We start from the raw sequence: 17451 nt of genomic DNA on the forward strand, positions 1-17451 counted from the left end.
TTTTAATGGTTACGGTGTGATTCATTCCCACTAGGGATAGAACTTTGGAGGAATTCAGTGTTGCTAAGATTTTCTCTATCTGATCTTCAATTTATATTGGGATGAATGGCCCAACTTCTTTCTTTCTTTCTTAGAAAAGGAGTAAATGTGGAAAAATCAAAATGTGTATATTATGAATGAAAAGGAGAATTATAAAAAAATCCATCAAAAATGTTTCCCATTCTACTCCCATTCTGTATCAGGATTAGCAGAAAAAGGAAGCAAAGAAAACTTCAGTTTAACCTGTGAAGTTAGGGTTAGAAATAGAAATAGCATGTAGAAAACTAAAACCACATATTTTTTTAAAGTAAGTTGTGAAGATTATTAAAAGATTTTGGTGAGACTTCACATGATATATGCAGATAAGTGCTGTATATACATATATAAGGGATAACAGAATTAGCCATATATTCAAAGATTACCTTATTCATTATTGGAACATTTGATGATAATTTCTTCATCACAATCAGTGCATTAGATATGATACAAAATTTATTCAACAGATTCTTTTTAGAAGATATTTATTTTCATGGATTCTTCATTAGTGGAAATCATTCTTAGAATAATTTTGACCAACAGTTCTCAGTCTCAAAGCCGTAGCTGGTGAAAGCCATTTAGTGAGATGCACCCATTTCCTCCAGCTGGGGATCTGAACTATTTACCGATATGGAGCTACGTCTTATTTCCACTGACGGCTTTTCTTCCTTACATGGAGTTTCTGGCTCTCCATCTATTATGCATTTGTGAACTGAGATTCTCACGAGTGTGCAGGATTTGATCTTATTTAACCACACACACATTTCACGTGCCACATATGTCTGATCTCTGATATATGACTGAGATCAGGTTTTTAACACAAATGGACATTGAGAGATAAACTATGTGTGTCTTTCCCACCGTGAGAACAGCATTCTGTTCAATAGTCTCTTGATGGCCTTCTTCATCTCGGCATTTCTCAGGGTGTAGACCATCGGGTTCAGCATTGGGGTGATTACAGAGTAAATGACTGAGAACACCTTATGCAGGGCGAACTGCTTGAAGGGCCAAGCATAGATGAAGATGCTGGGTATGAATTGAAAACACATCACAGTGATCTGGGTTCCACAGGTGGACAGAGCCTTGTGCTTCCCTTCCGTGACATGTGTCCTGATCTTGATTAAGATGACGGTGTAAGAAATAAGGAGAATTATGAACATTATTATGATCACTAACCCATTGTTTAAGTTCATCTGCATTTCAGCCAAGTGAGTGTTGGTGCAGGCCAGTTTGATGACTTGTGGGACATCACAGTAGAAATTGTCCAGGATGTTTGGACCACAGAACGGTAACTGGAGGAGCAGTCCAGTCTGAACAGCAGAGTGAGCCAATCCAACCAGCCATGCCAGTGCCACTAACCTCACACACACACCCCGATTCATGATAGTCAAGTACCGCAGTGGTTTATAGATGGCCACGTACCGATCGACTGCCATCCCCACAAGGGAAAACCCCATAGCGCCAGCAAAGAAGTGGAAGAAAAACATCTGAAGGATGCACTCATTGAATGAAATGGTTTTATGCTGTGAGAGGAGATTTGAGAGTAATTTTGGAGTACTGACTGATGAATCGCAGATATCTAGGAAAGCCAAGTTGGCCAGCAGGATATACATGGAGGTGTGAAGCTGGTAGTCAGAGACCACAGTGGTGATGATGATGAAGTTTACCAGCCAAGTGTTTATGTAGACTATGAAGAAAGTCACATAAAGGAATGGCTGCAGCTCAGGTCTCTGAGTGAGGCCCAAGAGGACAAATTCTGTCACTGTGGTGGTGAAGTTCTCCTTCTCCATTTATTAACCTCAAAATATGCCTGAAGAAGGAACAGTGAAGATAATAATTATGATGCAATCCCAGTATGTTACTGTTATTAAAAGAATATTAACTCCATGTTAACTGATACACTTGCATGGAAATTTTCTTTGTTTACCAAATTCCAGACTGTGTTCTTAGCCCCAATGGTGAGTACCCCTACTTCAGCAGAACTTCTGAGCTCCACCAGTGGTCATCTCCAATTTGGGGTCTTTGGGAGCGAACAGGAGCAACCTACACACTCAAAATGCCCCCTGCTAACAACTGTCTCCATTCATCTTCCTGAAGCCCTGAGAGTGCACAGCTCACATGGGCCACAGATTCCTCATGTGGCCTAGAGGCTCAGGGTTGGGAAGAAGGCATATTTGCAAAGTGGATGTACTCACAGACCAGGGCTTCTCATCAGGGGTGTCTGTCACATTCTGGGGTGCGATCCAGACCAGTGAGGTTTGTGTCACAGCCCGCTCCATGACCCTGGGTACCTTAAAATTCTTTGCAGTTGTAGCTCCCAACCTGGGACTCTCACAACCGGCCTACCAGCTTGTAGGTGTCACCCCCCTCGGTGTCTGTGTAGAGCTGCAGTGCTGGACCAGCAGCTCTGACCTCAGCAGCCGATCAACAACCTACCAGTCACACCTTGGCTTCCACCAGCCTTGATTACTACTTGCAGGTAACCCCAGCATTCTCCCAGTCCTGAATTTTACCAAAAACCTGTGTTCTGCACTGTCCTGCCCGTCTTCTGCACAGTTCAGTTATTAAAGGTTCATTGCTTCTGTACAGAGTCAATATAAAATAGTTTTGCTAGTTTAACTGGAGTTACCAAACAGTTCAGCTGAAACACAGCATTGGATTGGTTTAGATTGCAAAATGAAACCAATTTATAAAAAAAGAAGACAGGACTTTTAGTGAATTCAAGTATAAGACACAAAGTTAGAAATGGTTACCAGCAAATAAAAGAGCGAACATTCAGGTAAAAGTCTAAAGATTTATTTAGCAAGTTTTGGTTCAAAGCTTTGCTCAGGTTGGCCTATCTCACACACTGTCTTCCAGCAAGATGGTGACTGACTCTTACCGTGGTTAGGATCTCTGGCATTTTTAGGTGAAAGAAAGAGAGAGACAGATAGCTTGGGGTTCTCTACCCCATCAGAGGTACTGAATTCCTCTATCCTGCCTTTACAAAACAATGGTCTTTGACCCCTTAGAGTGGCTACATAAAGAGAAGGAATTAAGTCTGATTGGCTTTAGCAGGAATAGCTTTTGCTCAAGATTTCTGAAAAAATCACGTCTCTGTATTTTGGTACACATGCATCCTAGTGCTAAGCTTCAGACATCTCCATTGAAAAACTATGAACATGTAAAGATTTGCAGGTATTCATCTACAATGAAATATTCAAAGCTGCCATGGTATTATGGATGCTCAACTCACATTAGTATTTTTGAAAATCCCAAGAGCTGAAAATATCAACAAACCCTAAATAAATATCTCATTCTTAAATGACAATGCTCTGTGCTGGGAGGAGAGGGGGAGGATGGCTTTATGGGTAAATCACTGGCTGTGGATTCTAGGGAGTTGCGTTCAATTTCTGCCCTACCATGGACACCTTTTGGGACCTTCCATAACTCATATCACTTCTCAGTCTAGGATCATCAAAGCGAAATAAGAGAGTTAGGTGCAGGGAATTTCATTTAGGTTTTATAAGCAGATATGGGCACTTCCCTTGGCTTTTTCTGGTTTTAACTTCCAAGCTCCAGCCAGCCCCAGAGAAAATGGCTTTCAGATCACAGCAGCATAGAGCTGTTGCCTAAGGAGAAGCCTTGTCAGACAGAGTTAGTCTTACAAAGGTGTCAGATAGTTTTGGTAGTAAAGGCTCAGTGGGCTGATGTACTCCTAAATCACTTAGACTTTTCTAATATTCAAGCCTATATTTGAAAAGTCTCCCACCCACCTCTTCCTCCCTGCAGTAACAAATGTTAATTGGCTAATTGTACTTTGTCGATTATTTACAAAAACAGTCACTACCTCATGCAATCTGCTGTGACGGTGGCATCAGATCCAGCTGCCTCTTAATGATTAAGGATGACCGGGGAAATCACATTTCAAAGCTGATCATAGCTCTCTGAATAGACAGGGGAAGGAAATCATATTCCAAAGAAGAGAAAGCACCAGAAATCTTCCCCTTATACCATATCTGACCCATGCACTAAGACTGGCACTAACATCAAAGACTCTCTGAAATCCCCCAGGATAGACTCCCCCACCCTTTAAGTACAGCCTGTGTTCTTTATGTATACATTTACATTTTGCTTGTGTTAAAATGCGTATTTCCTTGTGCACAGTTTACCAAACAATCCACGTTTAATAATTTGAGGACGTTAGGGCTGGATTCACAATGGGATTATGGCTTTAAGACAATTAAAAAAACTCCCTGGAAGTCACAATGCCTGAGTTCAGTGCCCAGGCTCCCTTACAAATGGGGAGAGGTTGGTGTCTAAGAATGGGATTCACAAAAGTCAGCACTCTGAAGGGCTCTCTGCCTGTGTTTGCGATGGGAGATGGCACAGAAAAGGGCGCGTGCTCTACCCCACCCTTCTCACAGAGCTTGGAGCCTAACTCTGGGCTACAGGATCCATAGCCAGGGCCCCTCCACTGGAGCTAGGCGTCTACACCATTTTTTGGCAAGACATGCCAGAGGGGGAGGCAGCAGCACCCACCAGCTTATGGTGTTTAGCCCAGGGCTTAGGGCACTCACGTGGGCTGTGGGAGATCCCTGTTCAAATCCTTTCTCCCCTAGCACATTGCACCACACCACCTCCTCTGGCTTGATTCTGAATGGGCCCCTGTCCAGTAGGTGAGCTCTGAGCTCAGCTGCCGGGAGGAGAGCCGTTCCTCCACCCACCTTCCTCTGCTTTGTGGGACACTGGGGCTGAGGCATCAATCTGCCTGGAAGTGCCCAGTGGCATAAACTTAGGTACCTGGGGAACTTTTGCAGCAGAAATCAAGGTGTTGAGTGAGTTTAGGTGCCCACGGGGCAGCTAAGCAGGGTTTGTGAATATGAGTGACAGCAAAATGATGGACGTAGGCACCAAAAATAGCCATGCAGCACCTCTGGTCCACTGTGAATCTAAGTTGGGGATTGCGAATGCCAGCAGCACCGAGATGTTGGACTTAGACTCTGAGAGTAGCAGTGAGGCACCTGTGGTTTTTCTTAGTCTAGCACTTAGTGTGAATCTGGGCTGTTTTTGGGGCCCCAAGGCTGGGATTCTTAAAGGAACCCGGAAGAGTTAGGTGCCAAATTCCACCTTCAGTTCTGATGTGGGTTTACTTTGACCACTCCAGTCCACAGCTGCTGGAGAGCCACAGAACCTGGACTATACTAAGAGAAAGAAATAATGAAACCCATGGTGGGAATCTCACTATGGTTTTATCCATCAATCTGGGCACTTGCCTGGGGTCTGTTTCCCAGCTCTAACCTGCCCTGGAGATCTGAGCTCCACAGATTCTCTGCTGTGGGAGAATCTGGGGACACAACTAGTCATAGGAAGGTTTCAGAGGATCATAGCAAAAATGACAGGGCTGCTGAGAGCGGGTTTGGGCCCCGGTGAAGAAGAATGGGTCTGTGGGCTATTATCCTCCAAACTCTATTTATCTGACAGCCCCGCCAATAGCTGTAATAACCCTTTCAAACAGAAAACAGTACAAGTGCTCATTGTGATGTCCCCAACCAGAGCTCTCCTTCCTTCTCACTATGGGCTCTAAGCATCCCCCTATCCGGCAATAACAATGCCTATCCCTAATATCACATTGCACAGTTTAGGAATCAAGAGTCAATACCTCGCATAACCTGCCGTGTGCATGGTCTCATAGCCAGCTGCCTCCAAATGAGCAAGAAAGGCCTGGGGAAGTCACATCTCAGAGCTGATCATTGCTGTGCTGAGAGGCTGGGGAAGTGGACCTCGTTCCAAAAATGAGACAGCCCCAGAAATCTTCCTCTTATATAATAGCTGATACATGAGGTAAGGTTGGCTCTAGGATGAAAGAGACTCTGAAATTTCCCTCTGCTTTCCTGGCAGGATGAGGGGACCTGACTCTTTGGAGATTTAAGGAGTCTGCCACAAGCGGAATCATTAAGAAATCCCTGGAGTGGTTCGGTTCAGTTACATGTTTATTATAGGCACTCAAACTCAGCCTGCTCTGGAGTTCCCCTGCCGGGCAGGGTGAACACAAGGGAAGTATTTGGGATGCAAGGAAAGAAATGGACATTTGAGTGGCCTCAGTCTGAGGGAATTCCAGTAAGTTTTATTGCTGGCACTGGGAGAGAAATGTGATCCAGGGTTAGAGCAGGAGGAAAGGAGTCAGTCCTACTGGGTCCTAGGCTAGTTCCAGAAGGGCAGGGAGTTGAGCTCCTTGGGGTTGAGATGGTCTTTTTGTTCTGTGTTTGTACAGCACCTTGCACAATGGAGTCCTGGTCCAGGACTGGGGCTCATAGGCACTAAGGCACCAACACAACAAAACAACCACAAAAATCATGAGTGGCTATTAAAGGGAAAATATTCAGATCCATCAGACTCCTTTGACATCCCACCCTGTGCTCACTGAGGACAGCTTCTAGGCTCTATTGTGCAACTTTCTGACATGTACTTGTAAAATGACTTTATCTGGGCCATTTGGACACTTCATCAGTTTACAAATTAAACTTTAATTCCCTTCCTTACAGAGACCACGATACTGGAATCCATCTTAAATCTGGTATTTTTCCATTTAGAAGGAAAGGTGAGGACCCCGAGAGACAAAAGATTCCCGCATTATGCCAAAGTTATAAAAGGGGGTGAAGCAGGACAAAAGGGCTGCCAGTCATGAGAAAACCCCTGCTAACCACCTAAGATGTCTGCTGGAAGTAACAAAGACCGAAGCAGGGGAAAGGATTGGGCCCAGACTAGGAAGGAGTCTAGTCTGTGAAAGAAGCTGATTGGAACACCTCTGAGGATGAGCTATTCCCTGGAATCAGTTTCTTAATGTATTAGGCTTGCACTTGAATATTTTGTTTTAGTTTGCTTGGTGACTTCCTTTGTTCTGTCTGTTATTAGTTGAAATCATTTAACTCCTACTTTTTATAAGTAATAAAATGACTTCTGTTTATTAATAAACCCAGAGGAAGTGATTAATCCCTGGGGGAGCAAACAGCTGTGCATCTCTCTCTATCAGTGATCTAGAGGGTGAAGAATTTAGGAATTTACCCTGTATAAGCTTTATAGAGAGTACAAGGGATTTATTTGGGGTTTTGGATCCCGCTGGGTGCTGGACCCAGGTGCTGAGCTGTTTTGAGTTAAAGTCTGCAGCTTTGGGGGTGTGGCCCAGAGCCTGGATCTGTGTTCCAGCAGGCTAGGGTGTCTGGCTCAACAAGGCAGGGTTCTGGAGTCCCAAACTGGCAGGGAAAAGGGGCTCAGAAGTAATTTTAGTCCCAAGGGGATCTCTGTGACCGAACCCATCACAGTGGCATAGTCGAGCAGGATATGCGCACAGCTAATTGCTTTGAGACACTGGTAGTGATTTTTAAGCATGTTGCCCGGAGGACAGACAAAGTGCTTATTCGGGAAAGGGAAGATGACAACTTTGGTTGCAAAATTGGCTGGGAAAGCTCTGGATATATTCAGTAAGATGCCTATTGCTGATGCTTCAAACTATGGTCTATTTAAGGAATTGGTTTTGAAACACTGTCAGATTATGCCCAAAACCTAGAGGGTTAAATTCACAACTCTTTCAACTTCCAGAGCCCTTCTACAGCACAGATGACTTGTATACACCTTCACCGTGAGCCAAATATGCAGGTTTCTGGGAGCCCTGTGAGTCCGATGTTGTTTTAGTCTCCCTGCTGATTTATTAGGAGAATAAAAGATGGACACCAGAACTGAGGCAGACTACGGACACCGCATTCTGAGAAAACAATGGTGAACTTCCAACTCCAGCAGTGTGGGCCACATAGACAAATAACCAGCACCCACAATCTTGACAAGCTTTTTTCCAAAATAACTCATCTTTTGGAAAAATAGGTTGAGCCTTTTTGACAATCTGGCCAAAGATGTTAGTGCCTAACTGGGAGCCTAGTTCTTCCGAAAATCTGGCCTTAGTGGTGGGTGTGAGACCTTCTGAAAATTCTGGCCAATGTGTCTGGAAGCTCCAAGAACCATCAGCATTTACTAGAACAGGATGACCAAAACCTTCCTTCCTTGACCTACAATCACCTTGATTCCAGGTTGAGGTTTCAAGATAATTGATTTGATTCTTAGATGCAAGGCGAAACAAACACCCCCCTGTAGACATTGGAAGAGGGAGGCTGAAATGGATCTGCCACTAAACCACGTTGCCTTTCATCAGCAGCCACCTGAGCAAGAGGGTAACCATTGGCCTAGAGGTGAAAGGCCCATAGCCCATGCTCAGAAGCCTTCAGCAGCTAGATCTTAGGAATGGAAAAGCTTAATGATCTTTCTCCGGGGTGATTACTTCCAAAGACTTGTATATAGCGCTGGGTGAAAGGTTTTTGGATGAATAGTATATTTAGTGAAATATTTTGGTGGACCCAAAATGATTGTTTGGTTTGGTTTGGTTTCACCAAGAAAAGTGAAAAAAAAAAAGATCTTGGGTCAAAGTGCAATGTTGTTCTAATTGAGGTTAGGCTAGGTAAGAAGGAAAAACTAAATTGTTTGCACAAGTAAGTGTATTTGTCTAAAAGGGTGCAGAGGCTGGGCTTTAAGGGGCAGCTAGCCATATTGGAGTAGTTGGAAGCTTTGCTTTCCCCATGGTCTCCAAAGAGTTTCCAAGCATTCTGAAGGAGGCAAAGAAGTTGCATTCTTCTGATTGAATTCCAAGTGAGGAAGGAAACGTAGACTTTTGTTGAAGAGAGTAACTCTCTAACTGGGAATTGAACTGGGGCTGTGGCGGTGAAAGCGCCAAATCCTAACCACTAGACAACCAGGGAGATTGCGTTTGGGTTGTTGGGCTTGACTTTCTAGACCTACTTGCTGTCCAACTGAGGCCATTCGTTCATCTTCAAAGGCTGTTAACACAAGCTCTGAGCTCTTCGTTTCCTTACGGTTCCCTTCCTATTTTTAGCACAGTCAACTGATATGAAAAAGAAACAGAAAACATATTAAAACAATTTCCAGTATTGTTATACATTGAGGCCACGTCTTTTTATTTTTTTAAACAGTTTGATTGCTATCTTGTTTTACTCTCCATGGGCTTACAGAAATGTACGAGGGATGAATAAGATGTGGTTGGAATCTTCAGCCTTAAGCAATCTCCATCCCAATGAAGAGGGCTGGTGGAGGATTTGAGAAAGAAGCAGTTATCTCAACTACTGAGTGCTGGCGAAGATCTAGAAAGAAGTAGAGAAGCTATAGATCACTGCTGGGGATGGGGTGAGGGGCAACCAGTTTCTGAAAGGTTATTTTTTCCCTCTCTTGCCTGGGCTAGAAGAGATTCAACTCTCTTAGGACCATGGAATTGTCAATTTGTTTTCTCTTCATGGTGTACTGAAGGTCCAAGACAGGTTCAGAGGACAAAGAGTGGATTCCCTTGGGCCCTGCGACTCTAAGGGAAAGAGTAACGTCGAAGAGTGCAAGATCAAACGCCCAACGTGGGGCTTGAACCCACAACCCTGAGACTAGGAGTCTCATGCTCTACCGACTGAGCGAGTCGGGCTAGGCCTCAAGGTGCCGCAAAGGCACAGACAGTACAAAAGAAGAGCGAAGGAAGTTTCTTTGCATGCTGAGATTCGTTTCCTGACCTTTGCCTTCTTTCCTGGTTCCTTCGCTCTCCAGCTAGCAATCAGGGCCCGTTCCAAGGCTAGTTAGATGCTGGTGTCTAGACCAGAGAAGTGGGGTTCATCTAGCAGCTGCTGAGAGAAACCTGGGCTGGAGGGTGGAATTTAGGATTCTCCCAGCAGGAGGAGGTGCTGTTTCTCAGAAAAAGCTTCTCAGCACCCAAAGAGGGGGCAGACAAGACGACAGTTCCCCGCCGTCCGCCAGACACATCTTTTCGCAGGGAATCAGAACCCCCTGGGGTAAAACTCCTCCAAGGATGCGCGGCTCCAGGAATGTCAGAGAAGGGAAGGACTGTTTGCTTTAGGAGGTGGGTGCGGAATCCTGCAGGTCCTTAGATCCCTCCAGCGTGCGATGAAACCATATGCGGGGAAGGGGCCGGGGTAGACAAAGAGAGGAAAGAAGGGCTTGCAGCTCCTGTGCAAACACCATGTTCCCAGCTGTCCAAGAGAAGCGGGTGGGGGTTCGAGCATTTTGGCTGCTTCCTGCGGGCACAGAACTCACAACCTGGCAATGCTCAGAGCCCCGTTCCTCAGGAGTTTTCTTTGTGTTGGTCTTGTGATGTTGAGGGAGGAAGCTGAAGCATCATTTGAGTTTGTTTCAGTGCCTTCGGTTGGGCTAAGGTTGTGACCCTGAGCACAGGGGTTCCAGCTCTTTACCCCTGAGGGGAATGGACAATGGACCAACTGAATCTGTTGGACAGAAAGTAGCCTGAAAAAAATCAAATGATGCTTCCGGTTCCGCCATCAGGATCACAAGAGAAACACAAAAAATCCCAAGAGGAACAATTCTTCTCTGCTTTAGTTACCTCCATCGCAATACTCGCCACCTCTTCTTCTGCCTACCTAGCGGTTCTTCGATGGAGAAAGATCCTGGAGCTGACAGAATTTCTGAGATACAAACTGAGAGAGAGGCTTTGAGACCTCCTGATAGGATGTTGACACAATCTAACAGGGCTCTTGGTTGTAGCTGCCTTCTATCTCTGCTCCCTATTTTGTCAATTCTGTGCCCTCCTGAAGCAGCCAAACCAGAGTACGTAGAGCACCCAGTTTAGAGCTCAAGCCCAAACCCTGAGACTAAGAGTCTTACCTTCCCTTTATCAGTGTTTGTCTACTGTACTGCTCCCTTCTTCCTCCGCCTGTATGTTTGACATCCATACCTGCCCAACCATCAAGCAATGCCAACTTTCTGGTGGGGAATAAACTGGAATTTACCCAACTAGGTGCCTTGAGCGCATGGATTCTGAAGATATTTACAATTCCCTCTAACTTCTCTTGCCGCTGCTCTAAGAAAACTCCTGAACAAGTGCTCTTCCAATGTTACAAGAGCAATCGAAACCAAGCCACCTCTTGAGGTGGAATCAAGAGGTTGTAGCAGGAGTGGGATTTGAACCCACATCTCATAAGGAAAGCCAGAAACCCCAACCGTGGGAAAGACAGAACCTTGAGTGTGGCACTTTAGACCACTTGGCCATCCTGACACTGGGACAAAAGCAGCTCTCTCAACCCTCCTTTTCTTCAATATTGTATGAGCCGCTCAAGGAGGCCAAGACAGCCTCTCTTTTTCGACACCTACATCACATCTGGTTTTTAGACACCATCACCCTCATCTAAAGTTGCAGGTTTCCTACAGCCCTGTGCCTTCTGAGGTGTTCTAATCTCCCCCCTCACTTATTAGGGGAATAAAAGATGGACACTAGGATAGAGGCAGAATAGAGACACTTAGCTTAATGAGAACCTCAAACTCCCGCACGGTGGGCCACACAGTCAAGCAGCCAGCACTCACAATCCGTACCGGCTTTGTTTGGTTTTTTTTCCAAACTAGCTCAGCACTCAGGATGTTGAGCCCTTCTGGAAATCTTGCAAAAGAGTTTGGAGCCTGAATGGGAGTTGAGTTCTTAAGAAAACAATGTTTTTGTTTTGTTTCCCCAAGAAAACTGGGGAAAAAAGATTAATCTAGGGTGAACCTGGATGTGTATTGCTATTTTCGTTCAGCTCCACTAGGCTGTTTCGAAAGCTGGTCCGTTCCCCATTACAGAGGGTCCAAGCAGAGAGAGTGAAGGAACGCCTGTGCTCAGCATCACAACCCGAGCCCGAGGAAAAGCATTGAAACACGCTCAAATGACGCTTTAGGTTCATCCATCAGAACCACAAGAGCAAGACAAAGAACTCTCAAGAGGAAGAGTCCTCGGCTTTCATTTACCCCATCGCAACCCTCTTCACTTCTTCTTCTGCCTACCTAGAGGCTCGTCCAGGAAGATCACTCAACTGATTATAATTTGGGCAGAGAGACCCAGGGAGGGCTTGTGCTCCCCCTCCATGTGAGCGGATAGCATTCTGACTTCGTCTACGGGGTCTCTCAGCTTTGGCTTCCCCAGTTTGTCAACTCGGTGCAGGCAGGAAGCAGGCTCTCCTCGGCTTTGGCAAGCCACTTTCTGTCCCAATTGGGAAACCCGTCCAGTCTCCATTCCCCTGTGAGAACAAGAGCAGAGAGTTCACCAACTGAAGCCAATCCGAGGCATTGAAAAAAATGGAATTATGCTTCCCGTTCCTCCGTCAGGAGGACCAGGGAAACACACCAAAATCCCAAGAGGAACAACTCTTCCCTGCTTCATTTACCCCCAACGCAATCCTCTCCGCTTCTTCTGCCTCCCTCGAGGCTCTTCCAGGGACAAAAATCATTGAGCTGATAGGATTTGGGGGATAGAAACGGAGAGAGGTGGTTTGATACCTCCTGAGAGGATGTGGACACGATGGAACAGCTCTCTCGGTTTTAGAAGCCTCCTAGCCTGGCTCTTTTGTTGTCAATTCTGTGCCGTCAGGAAGCAGCGAAAGCAGGGTAGGTAGGGCACCCGGTGACGTTGCACTCCATACGTTTTATGAAAGGATGCTTATAAGTGTGAGTATGATGTAACTGGAATATGCTTGATGCAAAAGGTCTCTTGTAAGGTATCATAACAAAGGTTCTAACCTACTGAATATATGCCTCCTATTTGTATGCATGTCTCATTCTTGTATCTGAAGCTGGAAATATGAAGTCTAGCTCTGAGGTCCTATTGTAATTATGCAAAGCATGGGCCACTAATGGTGGTTTAAAACCTTGACGGCTCCCATTGACAATTGGTTGTAAATGGTTTATTGACCTGCAAACCTTCCTGTGTACGTGTGGGCCAACCCAGGAAGAATGGAAACTAGGGGTCTTACAGAGACCATGATACTGGAATCCATCTTAAATCTGGTATTTTTCCATTTTGAAGGAAGGGTGAGGACCCGGAGAGACAAAAGATTCCCGCCTTATGCCAAAGCTATAAAAGGGGATGAAGCAGGACAAAGGGGCTGCCTACTGGCCGTTTGCAAAACTATGAAAAGGGCGGGGGGGAGAGGGCAACAAATAGCTTTCACTTTAGACCATCTGCAAAGTGATTGGTGTGTATAAAATTTGCAAAGCAATTGGTCCTTACATAGAAGACGTATAGATTTTGGTAGCTAGGAAAGATGTCTATTAAGTATATAGTGTTTGATATGAATTGGAATTGTTGTATCACCTAAGCCCCCTGGATCTGGGCCTGGCTAGCTTTTTGGGGAGTGGAGTCATTGTGGCTGTGATACTGGCCGAGCCCCGACTTCTCACCCCCATGTACTTCTTCCTGGGAAATCTCTCCAGCCTAGACATCTTCTACTCCACAGTCACTGTGCCCAAGATGTTGGCCGGTTTCCTCTCAGGGCACCAGACCATATCCTTCACCAGCTGCCTGGTACAGCTGCATTTCTTCCATTTCCTGGGCAGCAGTGAGGCCATGCTGCTGGCTGTCATGGCCTACGACCGCTACGTGGCCATCTGCAACCCACTGCGCTACACACTGCTCATGAGCCCACAGGCCTTCCTGCTGCTGGCAGGAGTCACCTGGGCCACTGGCTTCCTGCACGCCCTGGTGCACACGGTCATGACCTCCCGGTTGCACTTCTGTGGCCCCAATCATATCCACCACTTCTTCTGTGACATCAAACCCCTGCTGAGCCTGGACTGCAGCAGCACTCGCCTCAACCTGAGCCTCCTCCACACAGTCACTGGGATTATCGGTGTGAGTTCATACATCATCACGCTCCTCTCCTATCTCTACATCATCTCCTTCCTCTTCCTGAAGGTCTGGTCACAGGAAAGCAGGAGAAAGGCCTTCTCCACTTGCACCTCCCACCTCACTGTGATAGCAATGTACTATGGGACAGTGATCTTCGCCTACACGCGTCCTTCTTCAGGGAGCTCCAAGGGAGAAGAGATGATCATCACCCTAGTGTACAGTGTCATCACCCCAGCTCTGAATCCCCTCATCTACACCCTGCGGAACAGTGAGGTGAAATACGCCACCAGGAAATTCATCACTAGAAAACTCTTCCCTGAAAGGAACTAAATCAAACTAATGCAAGCCACCTTAACTCTATCATGTCACAGACACTTCCAACTTCTCTTATTGTTAAAACACACTGAAATCTGGTACATAGGTCACATTTGAATATTTATTCATTTATTAGTTGTAATTCTCGTTTACTCCCATTATTTATCATAAATGAAATTTCTTTCAGTAGAAATCTCTACTCTGGCTTGTATTCACAGCTGGCAACTAAACATACAATTGTGATCGAGGTATTTTAATGTCTGTGCAGCCAGCTTAAATGAACTTAATTTTTAAAGCCCCATTGATATGTTTCTTTTCCTCACACCACTCTTCTTGTCACAACAATGGAGAGTTAAGATTTTTTGGACGCCCCAACTGCGCATGTAATAAACCTTGTGTGATTATTTGGGATATCTGTCTTGGTACACTTAAAGAAGTGGGGATGATCTTATGAAATGTCTATATCTGTATGAAATTTCTGACAGTGGCTCAGCCCCAACTTTTCACCCCAATGTCCATCTTCCTGGGCAAAACATCTTCTATTCCACAGTCGCCATACCCAAGATGCTGGCCGGCTTCCTCTCGGGGCACCAGGCCATGTCCTTTACCAGCTGCCTCACCCAGTTCCATTTCTTCCACTTCTTGGGCAGCAGGAAGGCCATTCTGCTGGCTGTCATGGCCTGTGACTGCTCCATGGCCCTCTTTAACCTGCTGCACTACACGCTGGTCAGGAACCCACAGGCCTGCCTGTGGCTGATAGCAGCCACCTGGGCCAGTTCATCCCTGAACATGCTGATGCAAAAGTCATGACCTCCTGGCTCTGTTTCTAGTCCCTCAGCTGCTTCTATGACTTCCTCTGTGACATCAAGCCCCTGCTGAGCCTGGCCTGCTGCAGCACCCGCCTCAACCTGAGCCTCCTCAAAATCATCACTAGGAGCTTCACACTGGGTTCTTTTGTCCCCAACTTCCTGCTGTACCTCTACTTAATTTCCTTCCTCTGGACAATCATGGGAAATCAGGACCAATATCTTTTCTACCTGCACCTCCCACCCCATGATGGTGTCTCCATGCTATGTACTAACCCTTGGCAAATACATGACTTCCTCCCCTGGGGTCTCCTCTGAAAGGAATATTATAGTCATCCACATATACAATGTTGTCACCCCAATTCTGAACCCCATGATCTATCTCTCAGGAATGAGGAGGTGAAATTTGCCCTGTAGAAATTGCTGAACAGAAAACTCTTCCATGAAAGGACACGAATAAAAAAAGACACATACACCCCTTTAAAATTATGATTAAAACCTTTTAGTCTTCTTGGACTCCAAGATTTTTAAGTACAAATTAGATTCCCCCTCTCCCCTCATTTTTTCCTCTTCAAGGTGTCACTATAGGGCAGTGCTAAGTTTGTTTGGGTGCCCTAATATCATTTCTTGCTCTAACGTGTATGCATATTGTTTAACTTTCATTTTAAATTTCCTGTGGGCTTTTGTGGGGAAATTACACCTTTGTAATGTATTCTACCCTAAATTAAGGACATGTTCTCTAAACCTTGACTCCATCTTAATGACTGCTGATAGTGAAACTTTGAAGGATAATGGTGAGGAAATTACCATGAACCATACCAAAAAGAGTATTTATATAGTTCCTATATGCAAAATTCCATTGTTTTAACTAGATGGGAAGTTGGAAAAAATTATGATAGGGCAGAGTTAAGGTCATTTTGCTGACTTAACTGTGCATTTTCATTCCTTAATATGTTTGGATTTAAGTTTAACCTTTCTTGGGTTTTAACACTTAATTGTGTATAATTACAATATCCCTGCAATGTATTTTACCTCAAATTTACTGATGTAAAACATTATCTCTGTTTTAACACAAATTTTGTGTGTTACTTGCAAAGGGAAGATGGCAATGGAATATATAACTGCAGCAGCCAGTGTGCATTGGACAATGAAAAACAAGTTGGAGGGGACAATCCTGGCCCTTGAACATAACAAAAAGTTGGCAACGAACTATGTAATGTGGGAGAACAATCTGTGTTAGCCACTGAAAGATTGATTCTACAGGAGAACTCACAATGGCAAAAATGGGTGGAAGGAGCTGAACAAATGTCATAGCAAGACTCTCTCATCTCTACTAATTGTGGGGTAACATTAGATGAATTATTAATTATTATTTATTATGATTACATTAACAACTTTAGGCATCAAATGAGATCAGCACCCCAATGATTTGGAAAAAAAAATAGTGATAGCTAGTCCCTGCTGCCTAGAGACCTTGCAAAGTAAAGTATTTCAAAGGGAAATATGAGATCTAGGCAACCATGGGCTAGATACACTAAAGAACTTAGGTGCTATGTTAGGCACCTAAATCCCAGAATCAGGCCCCACTGGGAATCACTGGGAATCACAAAACCCTGCTCAGCTGCCTCCAAACACTGTGGGTGCCTCAACTCTCTTGGAACCTAATTTTTTCAGGAAAGAGTTCCCTAGGCACCTATGATTCTTCCTCTGAGCATGAGCACTACAGCCCCATGCCAGGTATCTGGACATCTGAGCCCCACAGTGACGCAGAAAATAGGGGAAGATAGTTGTTCTTTCATCTATCCAGCCTGAGGAGCTTGATCTGGTAACACCATAGGCACCAAACACGAAGAGAGAGAGTTTGCAGCTGAGAATCCCAGCCAGAGGGAGGCAACTCCCCACATCCCGGACATAGGCGCCTATCTCTAGAAGTGGGGCGGGGCTTAGGACACAACCCTCTTCTTGGAATCTCCCATTGGCTAGCTTAGGCGAGGAGCCACCGATCATGCTGACTTTTTTGAATCCCATTGTGAGGCACCGTACCATCATGAAATCATAGGACTGGAAGGGACTTTGAGAGGTCATCTAGAGCTCAAATTTTACACGTGTATTCTCTATGCCATTATCTAAATCACTGATGAAGATATAGAACATTGAGGTGATGTAGTTGCACAAATCCCACTGACTTTTAGTGGGATTTTGCTCCTAAGTCACTTAAGACCTTTTGAAAAGCTTATCCCTAGTTACAGACGAAGGCAAGAAATCAGGAAATGGGTTCTATTCTTGGCTCTCCCACTGGCCTGCTGTGTGACCTTGGACAAGTCACATCACCTATCCGTGCCTCAGTTTCCCTTTAGAAGAATTAGGTAATGGTGCTGTCCCATCTTTCTAAAGTGCTTTATAAGATGTGCATGCAGCTGTGCAGATTCCCTTGCTAGCAGAGCTGTTGTTACTCCATTAATCCAGGGGTTCCCAAACTGTGAGCTGCGGCCCAAAGATGGGCTGTGTCATAGTCTTGGGTGGTTTGCTGGTGCAGACATGGGGAGGATG

The 17451-nt window shown here is 45.2% G+C and overlaps 2 protein-coding genes, 1 non-coding gene and 1 pseudogene across 3 annotated transcripts; 2 read left to right on the plus strand and 2 right to left on the minus strand.

Moving 5' to 3' along the window:
* Nucleotides 1-917: 917 nt before the first annotated feature.
* On the minus strand, nt 918-1865 carry LOC123344997 (olfactory receptor 4D1-like). Its single transcript, XM_044981500.1, has one exon. It carries the CDS (start codon nt 1863-1865, stop codon nt 918-920), a length of 948 nt encoding a protein of 315 aa, XP_044837435.1.
* Nucleotides 1866-7395: 5530 nt separating this feature from the next.
* Nucleotides 7396-14110, plus strand: LOC123346712 (olfactory receptor 12D2-like). Its single transcript, XM_044984189.1, has 2 exons — nt 7396-7535; nt 13252-14110. The coding sequence occupies exons 1-2, from the start codon at nt 7396-7398 to the stop codon at nt 14108-14110; spliced, it is 999 nt and encodes a 332-aa protein (XP_044840124.1).
* Nucleotides 9511-9583, minus strand: TRNAR-CCU. The gene has a single exon. It is a non-coding gene; the product is annotated as a tRNA-Arg (tRNA).
* A 454-nt stretch (nt 14111-14564) lies between the features above and the next one.
* LOC123346713 lies at nt 14565-15304 on the plus strand (annotated as a pseudogene).
* The last annotated feature ends 2147 nt before the right edge of the window (nt 15305-17451 follow it).

The sequence above is a fragment of the Mauremys mutica genome, chromosome 12 (genome assembly GCF_020497125.1).
Source record: "Mauremys mutica isolate MM-2020 ecotype Southern chromosome 12, ASM2049712v1, whole genome shotgun sequence".
NCBI classification, from domain to species: domain Eukaryota; kingdom Metazoa; phylum Chordata; order Testudines; family Geoemydidae; genus Mauremys; species Mauremys mutica.